Source organism: Thunnus maccoyii, chromosome 2 (assembly GCF_910596095.1).
Source record: "Thunnus maccoyii chromosome 2, fThuMac1.1, whole genome shotgun sequence".
Classification (NCBI taxonomy): Eukaryota; Metazoa; Chordata; class Actinopteri; order Scombriformes; family Scombridae; genus Thunnus; species Thunnus maccoyii.
Window position 1 is genome coordinate 3,977,459 of NC_056534.1, and position 20,432 is coordinate 3,997,890.

The following is a 20,432-nucleotide window of genomic DNA, read 5'->3' on the forward strand; positions in this document are numbered from 1 at the left end:
AATTAGTTAGTTGAAAAAATTGTTCAGTATCAATAATTGAAAATCTTCCTGTGAGGACGGACAACCTCGTGCACAGATATTAGGTGACCAATATATCAATCGTTCTAACATGCCGTGATCATCAGATTCAAATCATTATTGTATAACAAGACTGTCGTGACCGTCTGACCTCCTGATGCAGTCGGCGAGGTGTCTGGCGAGAGCGTCCAGGTCCAGCAGGGTGGTCTGCATCGAGCCAGCCAGCGACAGAGAGGGAGAGACCTTCTGTGAGTTCAAACAGACCAATACTAGCAACCGTTCAATAACACATCACAGCAAACACTTGACAAACAAAATAATCTAATCAACATGATCATTCGTGCTGCGCTCCGAGGTTCCCACCTGGCTGGCGTCTTTAACGTGGATGTTGTCGATGAGTTTACAGAGAAGCCAGAAGTATTCCTTACAGCCGGTTCTTAACAGAGGCTCCTCTTCATAATCCTCCACCTGCAAATACAAGTTTTACAATTAAAACACATTCTGAACAAAGTAAAATCATTAACGTCAGAGTTTGATAAAAGATGCAACAAACCAATATTTATTATTTTTATTCTCCTAATTCAAATAAATGAACTAATTCAGTATCGATTAGCCAAAGCTAGCAATTTAGCTAAAAAAAACAAATCACTGACATATCATCACCTGATGTTGTTATCTAAATAAAACAAATTCCCTGCTGATAAAATAAAACAACAGCCGCTCTGATCTTCGGTACTTAATAAAGATATAATTGTGTATTTATGATGTTTTACAGAAGTTTTGTGTTTTAATTCTCCTCAAACTGATTTAAAAGTCCGACTGAAATCTGTGCGTTCATGTTTAATCAGAACATGAAAGCTCATCCAGCAGGTAAATGTGGGAGCTGCTGAACGTCACATGACCCCTCAACTCCAAACCAAACATGGAGGAGTAGTGATGTCATCAGGGTTGTGTCTCAGTCCCACAATATATGTTTAATTCTAAGCTTGTTTTAAGTCTGTGCTGCATTTACACAAGAAATGTGACAAAATAACATAAAATCAAACATAATGTGATTTTCTTAGTGTGCTGTTGATGCACTTTTAGCCCACAATGCATTGCAGAAAAGAAAAGGAGACCATTAAACGCTAGAACAAAGATTGCAGTCACCATTTGATTGATGTCCATGTTGTATAAAGATCTTCAGCTGATTAATGCAATAAGAGAGGAAGAAAGTATCTGTTCTGATTTAATCTTGTAGTTTTGGCGATAAAATGCTTCCGTACATGACGTCACAGCCCGTAGTGTTGATGATATACTGGCAGAGAACGAGGTGATGTGACCGCAGCTGGACAGATGTTTCGTTTAGTCGGAGCTCAGAGCTGCTGAACTTCACTCGGGAACAGAAAATCTGATGTTTTATCCTCTTTTTATCCTCTTTACCTCTTCTTATCACTGTAGTTGTTTTATTGTTTATTGTATTTCTCTTTCTCCTTTCTTTTAATATTTTAAAATATCTTTTTTTTTGTTGCTTGCTTGTTTGTTTGTACTTCTTTCTGTATTATTATTATTATAATAATAAAGCAATGAGAGCGCTGAGAGTGAACCAGAACAGTAAAGTTGCAGCCGGACAGATAAACAATGCACTGAAACTCACTATAAAGCAGCGTAAAGCCGAGAGGAGCTGCTGATTATTCTCTGTATATTCATCACTATGATCCACAGAGTGTCTCAGTCTCTCCGGCGTCGATCCCATCAGAGGGACGACGTCTCACAGAAACAGACCGGATTCACTGTAGCAAAGCTCAAATTGAGTCAGATCATCGTCCCGGAGGACTTCTGACACAGAGTGTAGCTTGCAGTAGAGTTTCCTGTGTACTGACTGTGTGTGTGTGTGTGTGTGTGTGTGTGTGCGTGTGTGCGTGTGTGTGTGTGAGACGTACCCTCAGAGGTTTGAGGGCCTGCGCGTCAGGCAGGAACTTGAGCAGCGTCGAGGCGGCGAGCAGCAGGAAGGATCTGTTGATGGATTCTCCTCCCTCCAAACCCGACAGAGAGAGCTTGTAGAGGCCGTTACACGCCTCGTGTCTCACCGCCGGCTGAAAAACAACAACAACAACAACAACAACAACAACTGTCAGGCATCAAACTGATGTAAACGTCATCTACACCTACAGCTGACGTCTTCGCTCTGAACAACAGCTGTTTAGTTTACACGCCGCCTGTTTTTATTTAATTTACTGTGCTCTTCTTCTGTGGTGTTCATACCAGTTAAGACCAGCTGAATATGAATATAAACTCAAGACTTCTGTTACACTTGATGTTTCAACTGCTGCTAACAGACAAACATGCTGATATAAGACGTCTCAGTCCAGAGTTCAGACTGAAACACTCCTCATCAGCTGCTCAGTGGTGCATCAAATCAAGCGCTCCCTTGTCGTCAGGTTATGTTACTAAGAGACAGACGTTTTTCTGTCAATAGAAAAGTGAAAGTTTAAGCATAGATTAATAATTTATATACGTGATTAAGGCTTCAATATTGAATAAAGTCATTGTCATTAATTTATATAACTGAACACATCAGAAAACAAACAAAAAAACAACAAATCAAAAGCTGAGTTTAAAGAAGATTCACGATATTACTCCACACGATTAGAGTGAACGAACACTTTAACACTTTAAGATAATTTGTCATAAAAAGGGAAGAAGATTTCATTCTTTTATGGATAATCCTGGACTCGTGAAGGACCTGTGGATGTTTGGACCGGCTCACCACATGTGAGCCAGTGTTTGTAGTTTTCTGTTTTTATAATCACAAAGTCTTTTGTTTTCATATTATTATGTTTATTATTGACAGTTTGTTTGCTAATTTGAGTGCACAACATCCTGTCTTTAATATTTCCTGCTTGTGTTAAATCCTGATTTGTCTTTTGTGTCATGGATCCAGCGAGTCCTCCCTCTGGCTGAAAGAGTCCGACCACCGGTAAAGATGGCCGCTTATACTGCGGCGGGCAGGAAGTGGAAGAGACCGACCGGAGCGTGCCAGAGGATCCAGTTTACTTTAATTACTTTAGGGCTTTAAGTTTATTTTTCTTGCTTTTGATAGATAGTTTTAGTTTCTTGATTTAAATCTTTGTTGAGATTAAGATTCAGTTGTGTTGTAGAGTTAATAGTTTATGTGTCATTTATCAGGTCTGTTGAGCTGTTTAGTCGACATCAAGTTGAGTTAAAAGACTCTAGTTTTTAAAATTACTTTCTTCTAGTTTTTTCTATTTTTGTATTTTGGAAAAAAATAATTTGTTAATTTGAAATGAAGTTGTAAATAAATGACTAAAGAGTTTTACTGCTCGGTCCCGGACACTCACCTCCGGCACCAGCAGGGTGAGCTTCTTCAGCCAGTCGTGGAGGTGGTCGCTGTCGGCCAGACTGGACTTCACGGTGGAGGAGCAGTGAGCCCAGCTCACCAGCAGCCACATGGAGTAATGAGTCACTGACGGGGAAACAAAACAGAACTTCTAACATCAGGATTGTTTTCTTATCCTGCATCCGGTTTGATTTGTTTTGTGGGGAGGAGACAGACTCTAAATCCCTTCTGCATGCTTTGATTTCCTTCTTCCTTTCATACTTTTATCATTTATGTTGAAATATATAAAGATTAAAGACAAGTTCTATAAATCCTCACCTTCATGTCGGGACCTGTGGTCAGACTGAGCCTTGAGAACTCTGTAGAAGAAGAAGAAAGTGTTTAATAAAACTCGATATATTCACTATTATTATTATTATTATTGTTGTTGTTTGCTGTATTTCATCACCTGTGTGCGAGGTTGTCGTAGGTGTACGCCACGTTGATCAAACGTTGGATCAGGTTGGTACCTTGGACGAGGCTGAGGAAGACCTGCGGACCCAACAGACAGTTCAGCTGATGATGACGTCCCAGAATGCAAAGCTGGTACCCGTTACCGACCGGGCGGAGCGTTTAACGTACCTCGGTCAGTCGAGGGATGTGCAGGCCTTTCCCGTGATCCACCGTAGACTTGCGGGATTTGCCCGGCCACGCCCGTTTGCGCTGGTTGTCTGCGAGGCCGGACCAGGAGAAGACGTCGTGGTAGGCCAGGTCCAGGTCTGCGGGGTCCACCGCGAACTGGCAGATCAGCTTCAGCAGGCAGGCCAGACAGTCCAGCAGCCACTGCAGAGGATCAACACCAGACGCTCACTGAGGCTGTTTTTACTTATTGTTCTGTTCAAAACGATGCTCTTCAGTCTATTTCACTCAGTTAGACTTAAACTCTCTCACCACAGTCCAGGACTCCTGGTCTTTGGGCTCCAGGATGCCTGAGTTGAAGATCTCCAGGAGCAGCTGGAGGCCTCCAGACGACACGAACTGAGAGAGAAAGAAAAAGCTTTAAACTGACTGCTCTGTTGTTAAAGCTCAGATCTGGACTGGTTTTCTTTGTGTGATATTTTTATCTTCATCTTTACTTTGATAATAATTTGAACTTGAAAGACGGTGAAAGTGAGAGAAGGAAACCGTGTGTTTGCGGTTTGTTTGGACTGTGGTGTCACTAGTGTGTTTGTACCTTGCAGCTCCAGGTGTTCTTGCTGTTTTCTATCTGATCCTCACTGGAGTCGTCTGAGTCTGGATACAGATCGCTGTAGCTGCCCTGCAAACACACACACACACACACACACACACACACACACACACACACACACAGAGTAAGATACACACACAGGACGGGCGGCTCAAAGGGTTAAGGCGTACCATATAAATGCAACGTCCACGGTTTGATTCGGTTCGGGACGTTTGTTGCATGTTACACACTTCTCTCTTCCCTTGTTTCCTGTCTCGATACACTGACTCTCAAATAAAAAGGCAAAAATGCCAAAAAATAAGTGTTTATATGCACAATATATAATTTCAGCCGCTCGGCGTCTCAATCAACACAATAACAAAAGACAGAGTGTGATGACGGTGTGAAGTAGCAAGGGATCATGGGAGTTGTTGTCTTCGTTGTAAAATAACCAGCTACACCGGGATAGGATTACTCCAGTGTTCATCATTCAGGTCTCCTCCTCTCCAGAACAAACGGACCCGGAGATTACAGGTAAAAACACTGAATAAAGCTGTTTCACCTAAAAAAAAAAAAAAATCAGTGTTTCTCCGACGATGTTTGGCGAGCACCAGACTTCCTGGAGGGGCTGTTAGCCGAGCTGCTGCTAACGTTTGCCCAGTTTATTTCTCTGATAACTTAAGATCCAGACGTCCAACGACTAAAATCCTTCTTCCGGCTAATAGATATAGTTAAAAACAACTAAATTTATCATGAAAATGTGGCTTAAAACTGAATAAAAGCCAATTTATAACAGTTTGTGTGGAACAACCACAACACCGATGTATTATCTTGTATGTGTGTAAGTTACTCTTTGGTAGACGCCATTGTAGCGGACAAACACAGCGCCGCCGTATGCATCTTGTGCCTGTTTACTCTTTGGTAGAGGAGGTATGACGCCATCGACAGGCGACCAAATGAAACCGTTACTTTGATTAAATTACAGATTTCTCTGGGTTTGAAACTTGTTGGAAACATTTGAGATAATGTAAGTACACAACTCAACAACATATATAACATAGGTCTTGTTGTTTTTAGACATTTTAATGTGGAATAATTACATATTATACCTTTTAGTCTAGTAAACAAGTCCATGTGTTGTGGTTGTATTTATGTCTAAATGACACCAACATTAAATATCAATGACTGACTTGATAAAAACTTTTTATAGTGTTGTGTTTTTATAGGTTTGTGTTGATGTTGTTCATGTACATTAACACATATTTATAACTGAGAATGTGCTTAAAATAGATGGTTTTGTTATAAAAATGTATTACAGTAACTGAGTCATTTCAGTTTATGAAAGATTCTTCTTTTATGTTTCTTTCCTCCTTATTCTGCCTTCATGTGTTAAACAAAACTCCAAAACCAGGCGTTTTATATTAATGTAGACGGAGTGTTTAAGGTGGTGGTTTGTGTCTCTTACGGTGGACTCTCTGTGGATGCGTCGGTTGGGTTTGCCCAGAGCCTCGATGATCTCCAGAGCGTAAAGCAGCTTGTGAGGACTTTTAATCCTCAGCAGCTCCTTCCAGCACAGACCCTCCCCGTTCTACACACACACACACACACACACACACACACACAAGTTCAGTTATTCAGAGGTTAAAACACAGCATGAGAAAATTCATCTTCATGTTTCTTCTTCTACTATCTGTATGATTGTTGAATGTTGGTGCAGTGAAGTCGTGAAAGCTGCTGGTGGCGACTGACCGCGTCGTCCGAGATGTTCTGGAAGGCCTGAAGCATCTTGGGACACGTAGGAAGAAGCATCAGCAGCTCCCAAACCCGACGAGACAGATTCTCAGCGTGGAGGTGAAGCTCCTCACAGCGCGTGCTCTGAATACACAAACACATCGTTAATTCTTCTCATTATAAGGAGTAAATACTTGAGGTGTGTTATGTTACGTTCCTCTGTCTCTCACACCGACCTCGGGACTGTCGTGGACCTTCTCGGTGTTGGGGCTGGGCGGTTTGAAGCAGGCCAGCATCTCCAGCAGGTCAAACAGCGTGGTGAGGTGCGGCTCCTGGAGGAGCAGCAGCATGGGGATGTGCTCCTTCTGGGGAGGCGGCAGGCAGGACGCCGGCAGCTGGACGCCCTCCCCCTTCCTCTCCCTCCGCGGAGCTCCGAGAGAAACAAACACCATCTGGGATCAAACGGACACACGTGACTCAGCGATTAATCATCTCTGCTGTACATTTTTTCCCAATTAGAAGCTACAGTGTGACTTTTAAAAATGTCTAAAAATGGAATTAAAAGGGTTTATTCTCTGTTTAATGACCATTTTAAGACATTTCAGACTCAGTGTTCATCAGTCAAAGCTACTTTGAACTGAATGCATTTCTATGAAAGACATATAGCAAGGAACCAACGATATACAAATACAGCCAATGTAAGAGTGGATCTGAATAACGCAGGTTTAAATATATTTAACTCTTTCATGCATGGCGTCCACTACAGCAGACGGATATTTGGAAGCCATCTTGAACCATTTACGTTGTAGCATCATGTCCCAACTAGCAGGTGTTGAACCCCCAAAGTTTACAGTCTACAAATCCATCTGAATATCATTTCTGACTCTCTGTGATTTTGTGATATTGAATCATAAATTCAACATGGCGGAGGGAGGGGGAAATGCACCACGTAGCTCAGGAATATCTGTTAAATACTAACCGGTAAAAAGTCTATTTTTCAACTTAATAAGATGTTTGAAATAGTTTCATCAAGTTTTTAATCATATTTTTCTTGTATCTGTCTGCTCCAGTGGACGTCATGAATCAAAGGGTCTACTGGGCCTCAAATATCTTCTCTATTGTTGTTGTTATTTAATGTTCATATGTGTATTCACACCGTTTGCTCTTAGTCATAAAATAATATATTTTGCCTATATTGATTTCCATAAATCACTTTTTACTCCGTTGATGCATGGAGTAAAAATAAACAATATATTTTTTTTTTTTTGTGATTTAATAATTCATGCATGAGAGGGTTAAAGAATCATCTTTGCAAATGTTTTATAACGAGTAAATGCATTCAAGATATTTGTTAGGCCTCAAACTTTGTTTTGGTGTAAAACAAAGAAAGTAGACTTAAGTGTTTTTTGCAAGAAATCTCTGCAGGGCACCTTCAGCACATGTTTAGCATGATGTTCAGCATGTTAGCAGTGACCATGCTAATAACATTAGCGTGTTAGTTCATCTGAGGCTAATAGTTATACAAACATTACTTCATCCTGTCATCAACTGAAGTAAAACCGCCTTCAGCAGACGAGCAGTAACAGTTTTTGCACCATGTGTTATGAGTTACATGATTTATAATCAATAAAAAAATGTATCAAGCTTTTATTCAAATCTCTGTATTTGACCAAACTGTCCTCTAACTTCCTGTTGGTTGTTCTTTAGTTAACTGACTGTTAGCTTGGAAACAGACATATGGAAAGAAACCCAGCGGTCACCTGCATGTCTTTGAAGCCCAACTCATGCAGCGTCTTCTCGTCGTAGTCGGTGGTCAGTTCATGACCAGATGAGATCATCCTGACCGGTCCCATCAAACCACCTGCAGGAAACACAGACACAGCGGCTCACAAAAGGCTTTTTAAAACTGTATCAAACCGAGAAGGATCGACCGATCCGTCCGTTCAAGTGATCTAGAGATGTTCGTTGTGCGGGTGTTCACCTGGAAAGTCTCCCGGCTGCCGGCTGCTCTGGCCGAACTCCTGCAGCTGAGCCTGCTGGTTCATCTGCTCCTTCTGCAGGTTCTCGTACCAGTGGGTCACCTCCGCTCGCAGGTCTGCTACCTGGTCGCTGGGATACATCTCGATGGTCATCTGGTGACAAAAACAACAACAACAACAAAAAGACATCAGTTCTAATGACATGGATCAATATTAACAATGACAGTCTGATTAATGCAGCTTGAGAGAATATAATAAACCAGCATTATTTTAATCTTCTTCTCCTGAGATAATGATGTGTAGAGTTTATTAAATGTTGGCGCCCTCCAGTGGCAGTATCTTCTTTTAATACAAGTTTTTAATACAATGCTGTTACAATGTTTTTTAGTTTATTATGGTCATGACCCACAGAAACACAATAAATAGAAAAACTGTATCTTCGTATTTTATTTGAATAATTAAGCCTCATTTATTTCCAGTTGAGGCCAAACTGAAGCCGTTGCTGCAAAGCTTGTGAGTTTATCTCCTATAACGTCTTGATTGATCTCATCTAACAGGCAGACCGGTCACCTTGTCAGGCAGGCCGGCGGGCTGACAGACGATCCTGAGCGGCAGAGACTGTTTGTCGCTCAGAGCCTTCAGGTGGCTGCTGATGCCCGTCCCCTCGATCTGCCACTGACGCAGGTGGTAGGCGAACCTGACGAGGACGGAGACAGAGAGAAAAAAATGTTGAAATGTGTTTAAATGTCGTCTGTATTGATTTATATCTGAGTGTGTGTGTGTGTGTGTGTGTGTGTGTGTGTGTGTGTGTGTGTGTGTACCTGCGTCTGAAGGCCTCCAGGTGTGTTTTCAGCATCAGCAGGCCTCTCTCGATGCTGGTCAGACTGGAGTGAGCGTCTTTCTCCAGGTTGGCTGAAGCCATCAGCAGACTCTCCATACACTTCCTGATGAACTCCTGCTCCTTCTCCAGACCCGTCTTACCAGCTGGAGACGTCAACACACACACACACACACACACACATTCATTTTCTCCCAGTTAGACGACTGTAACTGCCTCTACACCTGCCTCCAACATACAGCAGCTACACTTCTAACCAGAACTCACCGTAGGTCCCACATCACCCCTGTACCGACTGCCGGTAAAATTCAGAATAACCTACAAGATCCCGACCTCGCCCCCCCAGATACATCTCTGAGCTCCTTGTTCCACTACACGACCTCTCTGATCCTCTGGAACCATCTTCCACTGTCTGGTTAGATCTGCTGAATCCTTGTTCCACGTGTCCTGTTTTATTTCATTCTGGTTGATTTCTCTCTGTGTCGTGTTTGTCTACTTTATTGATCTGTTTCCATTTTGCATGTGTGTGTGTGAAGCGCTTTGTAACTGTGTGTTTTAAATATTATATATTATATATTATATAATATTATAATATTATACTTACATCCACTGTCACATCTTATAAATTTAGATTCATCTCTAAAGGTTTGTTTTCACTTTAACTTTAAAATGTTTCTCTTTTGATTTGATGCTTTATTCTCATCGTATTTGGGGTTTTATATTAATAAAATCATCCAAAATGATACAGATGATATAAAGAAATGACTAAATAACAACTGAAGCACATTCAGCTTGGAATATGTATCATATTTAACACATCGACTGTGATTTAAAGATATAAAACATGAAAAACTACATTGAAGATCTTGTAGCGACACTAAATATTCTGTTGTTCTTTTTAACCCATAAGGACACACAGGAGTCACCAACCCTTTCAATGTTCTGGAAAATTCCTTATACAGCTTACATCCTTGATTTTAACTCATGAAGTGACGTCTACTGAACATCCTGCTGCAGTCATGTGACAATGTGTGAATCTGTGTACCCGTGACATCACTTCCAAAATGGCGGCGGTGTGCCTGGTCAGCAAATGTGACAGAACTAGCTAATTTTAAAAAAGCTTGTTACTAAAGGAAGGTTTCAACCCATTTAATAAGACGTCCTGTATGACATTTAACCTCTTCTGACCACGTTTCTTGAACAAAAACAAGTTAGGGAAACATCGTTATGACATATATGTTACATTACAGATCTTTGACACTGAAGGTAGAATTTCAAAATAAAATAAAATAAATAAGAAATGTGTTCCTCGTGGTCTGTTTTATATTCCCTATAATTTTCCTTTAAGGAGAAGAAGGTTCTTATGGGTTAATGTTTAATTTAACTGACCGTTGATGTAGTAGGAGTTGATGTACTGGATGGCGGCGCGGCTGATGTCAGCGGACTGAGCTCTGAGAGCGATCCCCCACAGCTGGTCCATCCCACACAGCTGGAAGAGACACATCAGGACTGAGAGTTAACCGTCCGTCCGTCCGTCTGTCTGTCTACTCCGGTATGTCGTGTTTTTTTTGTTTTGTTTTCAGAACACGGATGATGATGATGATGATGATGAGTCAGAGGAGTTTTGCGTACCTCACAGCTGGAAGCGTTGTCCAGGGCGCTGGTGGCGAGGCGGGCCAGGTTACACAGGTGCTGGAAGAGGTTGAGACCCGTCATGCTGATGGTCTCTGGCTTCAGCTGAGGCATCTGGAGACACACACACACACACACACACATACACACACACACACACACACACACACACACAAACCAACATCAACACACAGCTGCTGCTTCAGTGGCGCTCGTCAGACTGTTTCCACTCCCGCTGAGCTGAAAACATCCAGCGGAGGAAATTTATGAACGTGTGAAACTAAATTCTGCTGTAAAGCGACTTATCTGTAAGAGTCCCTGACATTTCTTTAAAAACTCCCAGAAGACTTTATCAAAACTCTTCATGTTCTTAACCTCCCTAAACGACTTCACAGCCTCACTTCGCTCTTCATCCGCTACCGACCGAGCTTTATTTTGAAAAGCCTGTCCAACAAGTGATTGACAGCTCTCTGATGTTTGCTTCTTATTTCCAAACTGGGAAAAAAAACATGGTGGTTGTTCTGGAAATGTAATGCAAGCTGGGAAACCTATGATACTGGGATTACACCGACTTCCCATTAAAATAAGTTTCTGAACAAGTTTAGAGTGAAGAAATGAGTCACACAGTCGCAGAATTGTGCTCCGTTTCCATTTCCATCCAATATGTAGTGTTTGGAAACGGCCTCTACAAGTTGAGTCATCAGATTATCTAAACAATCAAACTAACAAATCCAAACTGGCTTAATTCTCAGAGTAGGTTTTCCAGAAAAGAAAAATTCCCAGAGCAAAAAAGTTAGCGAGGCATCGACGCTGTTTGCCAAGAACAAAATGTTCAAAAATTCCCAGATATTCCAGAGAGCAGAGAGGAGAGAGAGAGAGACAACACCGTCACCACCATCACCGTACCTTCTCCAGGAAGAGATGTTTGTAGGTCTCCATGCCCATAGCGTGCTGGTCTTTACTGCGGACCTGATTGAGGAACCAGTGCAGCGCGTCGTCGTAGCATTCGGCGTCTTCCACCAGGCAGTGCCACAGGATGTCCACCTGCTCCAGACTCAGTCCTGCAGAGAGAGAGAGAGAGAGACAGAGAGAGAGAGAGAGAGAGAGAGAGAGAGAGAGAGAGAGAGAGAGACAGAGACAGAGAGAGAGACAGAGAGAGAGAAAGAGAGAGAGACAGAGAGAGAGAGAGAGAGAGAGAGAGAGACAGAGACAGAGAGAGAGGAGGAGACAAACACACACAAGAGTTCAATCACATCCAAACACAGAGTCTCATCACACATAACAATTATTCTCACCATATCTTTTCCTGTGAGGTCACACGTGGACTATTTATTATAATATTTCCTCGCTGCCGAGGTTTATTGATGTTTTATATTCTATACTCATCTCTCAAAAAGAAAAATGTGTTAAAAACTTGCATAATTTATCTGTACGACACTTTCTGTTACACCTAAAAGCCTTAAATGAGATGAGACATATTTTAAAAGCATGAAAGCAACAACAACTCCTCTCAGGTCACAGCACAGCCGCTTCCTCCGTTTCCCAGAGTGCAATCCAAACCTGCTGCTAGAGTCTGGAACATCCGACGCTCTCTTCTTTTAAAAATAAGCTTTTTTATTTAATTTAGCTTTTAATTCCTTTTGTGCGTGTGTGTGTGTGTGTTTGTGTATTTCTGCAGTCTGACTGTGTTTCTCTGCCTCTATGAAGCACTATTAAAGAAGAAGAAGAAGAAGAAGAAGAAGAAGAAGACATGTTTTTCTATGAAGCTTGGTAACTCATCCTGCTGCTCTCCTGCACAGTTACACACATTTGTTAACTTCCTCGGTTTTCCAAGAAAAAATTCCGATCAAATTCCCAGACTTTTCCTGGTCTGGGATGAAGCAGATGAGGGAAACACTGACAGCACCAACAGCTTTTTTTTTGTGTGTGTTTTAGGGAATTGAGGCTTTTTTAAAAACCGGTCAGTTAAATTTAGATGAAACTTGCTGTCAAACTGGTCTAAATGTGGTTAAATGCTATTAGAATGAGGATTATATTTTATCCTTCTTTTCTCTCTCTCTCTCTCTCTCTTTTCTTTGCACAGCGAGACAGCGGGGGCATTGTTCTCAGTACGGCAGCTCAGGTTGCATAATGAGGTCTATTAGCATTAGCATTGTTCCCCCCCCCCGCCCCCCCCGCCCCCTCCAGAAGACTCAGAGAACCAGACACACACACACATCAGGGAGTTCGGTTTCCAAACTATTGTTAAATACGGTTCACTTCAGGAAAATGTATCGCTGTTCTGCAAAGCCAAGCAACACAATGTGTTTTTTCCAAACTTTTCCAGGCAGCTGTTTTGCTTTCCAGTCGTTCACTATAGTATGAAAATCATCTCGCAGACAGTTTTTATCCGTGTAATAACACTTTCTGTACAGTAGATCATTATGTTTTTTGGCTGATGTCAAACTGTCATCACACATTTTTTTGGAGCAGCGTCGACTTTTTTTTCGACTGGAAATCACAAAACGTTGTTAATATTCATCAGTTTGACTTGGTTTAGTGGCAGCTATGATGGTGTTACAGCAGGATTACACACATCTCTTCTTCTCTCATATCACAGACTAAGTGCAACATAATCCTCTATATTTACCTTCTGACATGTTGTTGCAGTATCTACATTTTAAATCTTTATGCATTATAAATTTTCCTCAAAAATCACCACAATGTAGTGAGAAAAGTAGAGACTATAGCACCTTTACTAGCAGTTGTTGTGATTAGAGGTGATGCAGGACAACTATGGAAAAAGGTTATTTTAACTTTTAGTGTTATTATCTTATATCAAGCTTCAAATACTTTCTATGCTGTTTACAGTTTGTTTTGTTTCTGCGTGTCCATGTTTTAAGTTGGTTTGAAGCTTGGTGTGATGTTTGTTTGTTTTCTTGATGAATATATATAGAAAAGTGTGTTATGTGTCAGTTGTTTCATGTTAAAATAAAACTGTGGATATATGACACTGGATCTTTGTCAGTTAAGCTGCAAAATGTTGTTGATTTAGTGTCTAAAATCTCAACTGGCTGCTGACTGGAGAGTGTTTATTATGTAGTGAATAGTGAATGAGAGCACAAGGGAAGGACTCTTGGTCAGTGTGTATGTTTAGTATGAAGCGGTCTAACAGAACGTAGTCGACCCGTTCAGCCCACAGTTCAGCACACGTGAACCGCAACATTTAAACGTCCCGTTGGAGACAAAGTAAACAAACTGCTGTAAGTGCAGGTCACAGACAGACAGGCAGCGTGTCGCTAACAGAGATTCTGAAGAGCAAACCAGCGTCTAACGGGTCTGAAGTGACGTCTGCAGCTTTGTTTACACGCTGGTCGTTAGCGGTGGATGTTTGTTTGGCGGCTCGTTCAACAAGCTGCAGGACGAGACGTGTGTTTGTAAGTTATCATCAAGTTGTGATGATGTGAGAACAGGCTGCTGTTTCATTTACTACCACGTTTAAAGGAGGAAGGCACTTTAATTTAACAACTGAGCTTTGAATATTTTATGTATCTTTAGATTTTATTTAAACATTGGACATCTTGAATGTTGTTTTCATTTAAAACCATGGATACAAGTTTCTTGCTTTAAGAGTTTTACAGATTAAAAGGAAAGCAAAGTTTTATTTGTCACCTTTTGATCCGATCCGTGAGTTTTGTGATCCGTTGCACCCCTTTTTTTATTTTTTAAATGAATTCTTATTTTCTGAATAGTAGTACGGAGCAGTTTAGTTTTAGTTTAAACTTTAAATGTTGTTTTGTTTCCTCGGCTGAATAAAGTGAAGCTGAATCTTACTGAAGTGGTCCGGAGATCCCAGTGTGGAGAAGACGCAGGTGAGGAACTGCAGACGGACCTGGACCTCCGCACTGTGGCTGTACCTGTAACACACACACACACACACACACACACACACACACACACACACACGTGTGTCAGTAGCAGCACAGACATGTGATTTAGATCAAATTCATAACTTTCCTGCGGGTTAATGTGATTTTAGATAAACTCTTAAACGCACAATATGTAATTTCAGCCGCTCGGCGTCTCAATCAAAACAATAACAACAGACGGAGTGTGATGACGGTGTGAAGTAGCAAGGGATCATGGGAGTTGTTGTCTTTGTTGTTAAATAACCAGCTTCACCGGGATAGGATTACTCCAGTGTTCATCATTCAGGTCTCCTCCTCTCCAGAACAAACGGACCCGGAGATTAAAATCGTTAAAATACTAATTAAAGCTGTTTCACCTAAAAAAATCAATATTTCTCCGACGATGTTTGGTGACCACCGGACTTCCTGGAGGGGCTGTTAGCCGAGCTGCTGCTAACGTTTGTCCAGTTTATTTCTCTGATAACTTAAGATCCAGACGTCCAACGACTAAATTCCTTCTTCTGGCTAATAGATATAGTTAAAAACGACCTAAATTTATCATGAAAATGTGACTTAAAACTGAATAAAAATCAATTTATAACAGTTTGTGTGGAACAACCACAACGCCGATGTATTATCTTGTATGTGTGTAAGTGACTCTTTGGTAGACGCCATTGTAGCGGACAAACACAGCGCCGCCGTATGTATCTTGTGCCTGTTTACTCTTTGGTAGAGGAGGTATGACGCCATCAACAGGCGACCAAATGAAACCGTTACTTTGATTAAATGACAGATTTCTCTGGGTTTGAAACTTGTTGGAAACATTTGAGATAATGTAAGTACACAACTCAACAAAATATATAACATAGGTCTAGTTGTTTTTAGACATTTTAATGTGGAATAATTACATATTATAGCTTTAAAACAGCTGGTAAAAATCCATCAGGTGAACAAGAACTGATGTGTTTTACTGTTTAAGCATGTTTGTAATAGACACGAGGAACTGGGTGTTTATCGAGTACCACCTTAAGATGCTTCAGTCAATTGTCAGTTTAACAAAAATCTCATGAACTACCATCTAAGCTGACGTCACAACATGTGACTGTCTTGCTTTTAATCTAGTTGTTGTTGTGCAGCAGGACTCGTGAACGTGACCGAGGTTAACGTGTTGTCGACAGACTCACAGTGCAAACTTGTGCCGGTGTTCTCGGACTTCCTGGATGTAGTGCTGCAGGTTGTCGAAGAACAGTTTCATCATGTGCAGCTCCTTCTCAGCCCACCTGACAGAACCAACGACAACATCAGAACAAGGCTGAAGAACTGAGATGGATTACTTTTAGACTGTTAAGATATTTTCATTGAGCCTTTACATGATAAAATTTGGTGTGTATGTAGAAGTTCAAAGAGTTTACTGATGATATGATGTAACTTACATGGTGATCCAGTGAGTGTCGTAGCTGGAGCCAAACTGCTGAAAAGTGCCAAAAAGCTTCGGTAGTAGACGCAAGGAAACCACAACCGACCTGAGGGTAGGTGGAAAAAAAAAAAAAAGGATTATAGTTTTTCACAAGGACCCAAAAAAACAAGGAGAAAAGATTCTTCTAACAAGTGTTCAGGAAATGTTATTTTGTTGCTGTGTTTGCAGTATTTCCTGCCTCATTTTGTAGCAGATTTCCTGTTTCCTGGTAGGAAACCTGCATAAAAAAAAAGCCACCGTTGCTCTGAAACGGGACTTACCTGTGATGAGCCAAGTTGTCAAGGCAACCCTCGATGAAGCGCATTCGGATCTGTCTGTCGGTGAACCAACAGACCAGCGAACACAGCAGCTTCTCTGCTTCATTAATCAGACCCTCAGACAGGTGGATCTAAAACACACACACAGATTAATGACATTGATTAGATCAGGCAGGTGAACACCGAGGCTGATGCTAATCATTAACACAAGCTGAACATTGAGCTCGTTTTAAAAAAAAGCCGCACCGCGTCCTCGTCCTGCACCAGGTCCCACAGCAGAGTGTTGCCCTTCTTACAAACGTTGTCCAGGTTGATGTCAGTCACCGCGTGGCTGCTGGAGTACTGATGTTTATGAACAGCTGGACCTGCACGAGCACAGAGAACTCACAGAGTGTTAGCTTCACTTATTCTCTGGAAGGTTGACGATTATTTAGTCTTTGAGATTTACCACAAAAACTGACGGTTAAACTTAGGGATGCACGATATTATCGGCACGTCATCGGTATCGGCTGATAAAAGCTCTAAAATCAAATATCGGCATCGGCAAATTCTGCTGCTTATGAGAGGCTGATATGTCGCCTTCCCCTCCGCCGCCTGACTGTGCTTCCCTCGACGGACTGTTTCACCCTGACGGTCCCAGTGCTTCACACAGCTGCCCGTCAGACCAGCTGCTTCTTCCCACTTTAACCTGTTGGACCCACACAGAGAGCCGAGGCTAACGTTAGCTGAGAGGCTAGCTGGCTGTGCTTCCCTCCGTTCATGCTGCGGCTAACGCTCCTGCAGCTAACGTTAGCCCCGGCTCTCCGTGTGGATCCAACTGGAGCACCGAGCACCGGTTTGTTATTCAGGATAAAGTGGGAAGAAGCAGCTGGTCTGACAGGCAGCCTGAGTGAAGTGCAGCCGGTGGAGGAAACACCGGGACCGTCGGCGTGAAACAGTCCGTCGAGGAGCTGCTGCACAGATAGGAAACACCTCGGCTGACAGGATGTACCACTCTGTTTGGAAAAAAACCTTCTTTTTGGTTTATAACGGCGGTTGGCAACCAGCGTATTAGGTGCATTACCGCCACCTTCTGCTCCGGAGTGTGGACCAGAGATTAAATCCTACACATTAATCCTGTCTGTCTAATAAACTCAATGCAAACTCTGCTGCTGCTCCCACTTGGCAGGTTCATTAAAGTTTTAATGCTGAGCTCCTGAACTCCAGTCTTCCTGAGTTCTTCCTTCATATATTGTCTTTCTTGATCATACTTAGTACAATCTATGCTTGCACGCATAATAGTCTCCTCATCCAGCTGGAGAAAAATATCAGCATATATCAGATATCGGTAAAAAATCCAATATCGTGCATCCCTAGTTAAAATAACATGATTGTTCCAACTTTTCGACGTCGTGACTGTTTCTCACCTTGCACCAGGTGCTCGTGGTAGATGGAGGCCAGGTTGGGGAGGTGCTGCTGGAGGTGGGAGCTGAGTTCTGCGTGCGAGTTGATCTGGACCAGTTCCTCCTCGCAGCCCGACTCCTCCCCGTCGAAGTCGGCCATGTTCTTCTCGGACTTGGCGCTGACCTGGGAGCTGCTGCAGCTGACGTCGTCGGCGCTCAGCATGTCCTCCACCATGGGACTGAGGAGGAGGAAGAGGAGATCAATCAACCAGATGCATCACGATGTCAAACTACAGGGTTTAAATTACTGTTTACATGAATTTAGAAGTGAATATTGATGAAAATATTGATGACTAATGTCTGGATTTTAATGAAACTTGCTGTGAATATCAATGGTTTTGGTGACTTCCTGACCTTTAATGCAGCTCTATTATCAGGCCAAACTGTTCAAACGTAAACATAAAACATATTAATGCTAGAGGCAGCTCACCAGAGGATGAACCCTTTTTTTTAAATTCTCTACACTGATCTTTCCTCTCGTGTCGTCTTCATGCAGTGGTGCATTATCGAACAGGCAGACTGCCGTTAAATCTAACGGAGGATGAACTCTTCGCTTTAGTGATCCTGTGAGCTTTTCTTTGCCACAACCTTTTACATTTTTAACTTCACTAGCGCTCTCCAAAACCTCAGGGCAGAACTATTTTAGATCCTGCACGCCACTTGGATTTTGGTTTCGATTTTCAGCTCAGACTCTTTTGTTTTTGTTAAAAGACTTTTCCAAATTTAAACCAAAAGAAAACAACTTTGATACGTAGCAGAAACCTGAAAGTGGTCAGCGATGGACAAAAAGAACAAAAAAAGATTTAATGAGCCCAAACCCTTCCTGCTCTACTTTATCTTCAAAGAAACATTTTTTTTCTGTGTTAAAATGAAACAAGTGTCTGTTGCTGGCACTTCCTGTTGTCTTCCTGCTACCTGCTGCACTTTGTCTTCACTTCAGACTCTTGAGAACAGAAAAAACCATCAGAATGTTTTTTTATTTTCTGAGACGTAACGAACGTTTCAGGCTCCTGTGAGTATCTGTGTTAATGATTTATTGTGGGTGAAAAACTAATCAATCAGTAGAATATCACTTATTTATTGTTAGTGTTTGGAAGGCAAATGAACAGCTGTTAGTTTGAGACGTTTACCCTTCATGATGGTGGTGGTGATGATGATGATGGTGATGGTGGTGCTGGGGGCCGATGAAGCGCCGGCAGTTGAAGAGCTCGCTGCCCATGGCCTCTCCCAGGAAGTCCCCGGGCCGCGGCAGGCAGGGGGGCTCCTGAGGCCCCTGGACCATCTGGGAGGGGCCGATGTCTGGCGGCTGCTGCTGGGGCTCCGCCGCCTCGGGTCGAGCCGACGACGACGCCGAACACGCGTCCAACATCCTCATCCGGCCCTCCAATGATGTCGATGCTGCTGTAACCATGACGGCAGAAGTCTCTGGGTTGAAAGGGAGAACCTTTGGTTTGGCCCCGCCCCCTGATCCACTGGGCCCCGCCCCCTGGCTCGGCCCCTCGCCGAGCGCCTCCCCCGCCTTCCTCTTCCTCGACTCTGCCTGCTCCCGGGGCTCCTTCTGCTGCCCGCCTTCGGCGGCCGACCGGTTGCCCTCGTCTTCGTCCTCTTCGTCGTCGTCGTCATCCTCCTCATCGTCTTCCTCTTCGTCGTCCTCCTCCTCCTCCTTTAAGGCCTCGCTGTCCGCCATGTCGTCAGAGTGCATCTCGCTGCCGGGGCTGCCTGCTGATTGGCTGGCTCTGCTGGAGGCGGCTTCGTTGCTGGAAGCCTCGCTGCGGCCGCTGCTGCTGCCCGGCCCGCTGCTGCCTTCCTCCACGCTGTTGGCCGTCTCATCGGAGCTGCCCTGCATCGACTCCTGACCACACAACACAAGACACATGTTATCGTTTTAATCGCTGCAGGACGGACGTCTGCTGCAGGATGGACGTCTGCTGCAGGCGATCAATCACGGATCTGATTAAAAACAGAACCTGAAGGAAACAAGGAGAGCAGAAAATCCACAGTACCAGCTCTATGTTGTTGAGAAACCTGCACAACCTCTCCGACCTTTCATCTGCTGGATTTCCCCTTTAAATGTCCAGCTGAGCTTCTTCAAATTTAGAATAACACAGATGGAAACATCACAAATGTAATAATGACACAAACATTCAAACCCAGGAATGTTTGTTCTGGCTGCGTCATTCCATCAAAATAAATGGATATAATAATCTAGATGTCTTCTGTGTCGTTTTGCACAGATTTCATATTAACTGAGTCTGAAGTATTTGGTTTGTTTGAACAATGTTCGGCCGAACAACATGAGTTTTTAAAGATGGAGGCATCAGCAGGCAGGTTTGAGTTTAAGATGTCAACAGTTGGTGTTTCAGAAAGTTCAGAATAATTTGTAAATTGCGATAAATATAAACAGTCTCATACTGAGACGATGACAATAAATGATTCTATAATGATATAAAGTGAAAGATACAAGTGAGAACATTTACTCAGCTCTCATTTTATTGTTTTTATTGTTGTTGAAACTTTGCTCTGAATACGTCTGCTGCCTCGATGACAAATGAAAGGTAAGTGCGTGTGCGTGTGCGTGTGAGTGTGTGTGTGTGTGTGTGTGTGTGTGTGTGTGTGTGTGTTAG

At 42.6% G+C, this 20,432-nt stretch overlaps 1 protein-coding gene across 2 annotated transcripts in view; it reads right to left on the reverse strand.

Moving 5' to 3' along the window:
- Positions 1-20,432, reverse strand: part of usp34 (ubiquitin specific peptidase 34) — a 79,945-nt gene that overhangs the window by 24,787 nt on the left and 34,726 nt on the right. The window contains exons 14-39 of one of the 2 annotated variants that reach the window (XM_042429081.1): positions 18,939-19,660; positions 17,773-17,987; positions 16,613-16,731; positions 16,370-16,497; positions 16,066-16,155; positions 15,817-15,912; positions 14,559-14,641; positions 11,652-11,806; positions 10,746-10,859; positions 10,503-10,602; positions 9,097-9,259; positions 8,846-8,972; positions 8,278-8,428; positions 8,057-8,157; positions 6,533-6,748; positions 6,315-6,440; positions 6,031-6,153; positions 4,572-4,655; positions 4,289-4,375; positions 3,980-4,180; positions 3,807-3,889; positions 3,677-3,717; positions 3,360-3,484; positions 1,941-2,093; positions 382-486; positions 170-225 (exon numbers count right to left, since the gene is read on the reverse strand). In XM_042429081.1, the coding sequence (XP_042285015.1) occupies positions 170-225; positions 382-486; positions 1,941-2,093; positions 3,360-3,484; positions 3,677-3,717; positions 3,807-3,889; positions 3,980-4,180; positions 4,289-4,375; positions 4,572-4,655; positions 6,031-6,153; positions 6,315-6,440; positions 6,533-6,748; positions 8,057-8,157; positions 8,278-8,428; positions 8,846-8,972; positions 9,097-9,259; positions 10,503-10,602; positions 10,746-10,859; positions 11,652-11,806; positions 14,559-14,641; positions 15,817-15,912; positions 16,066-16,155; positions 16,370-16,497; positions 16,613-16,731; positions 17,773-17,987; positions 18,939-19,660 (3,764 nt within the window). Of the gene's footprint in view, positions 1-169; positions 265-381; positions 487-1,940; positions 2,094-3,359; positions 3,485-3,676; positions 3,718-3,806; positions 3,890-3,979; positions 4,181-4,288; positions 4,376-4,571; positions 4,656-6,030; positions 6,154-6,314; positions 6,441-6,532; positions 6,749-8,056; positions 8,158-8,277; positions 8,429-8,845; positions 8,973-9,096; positions 9,260-10,502; positions 10,603-10,745; positions 10,860-11,651; positions 11,807-14,558; positions 14,642-15,816; positions 15,913-16,065; positions 16,156-16,369; positions 16,498-16,612; positions 16,732-17,772; positions 17,988-18,938; positions 19,661-20,432 lie in introns of both variants that reach the window. The other variant, XM_042429073.1, reaches the window with a different exon arrangement.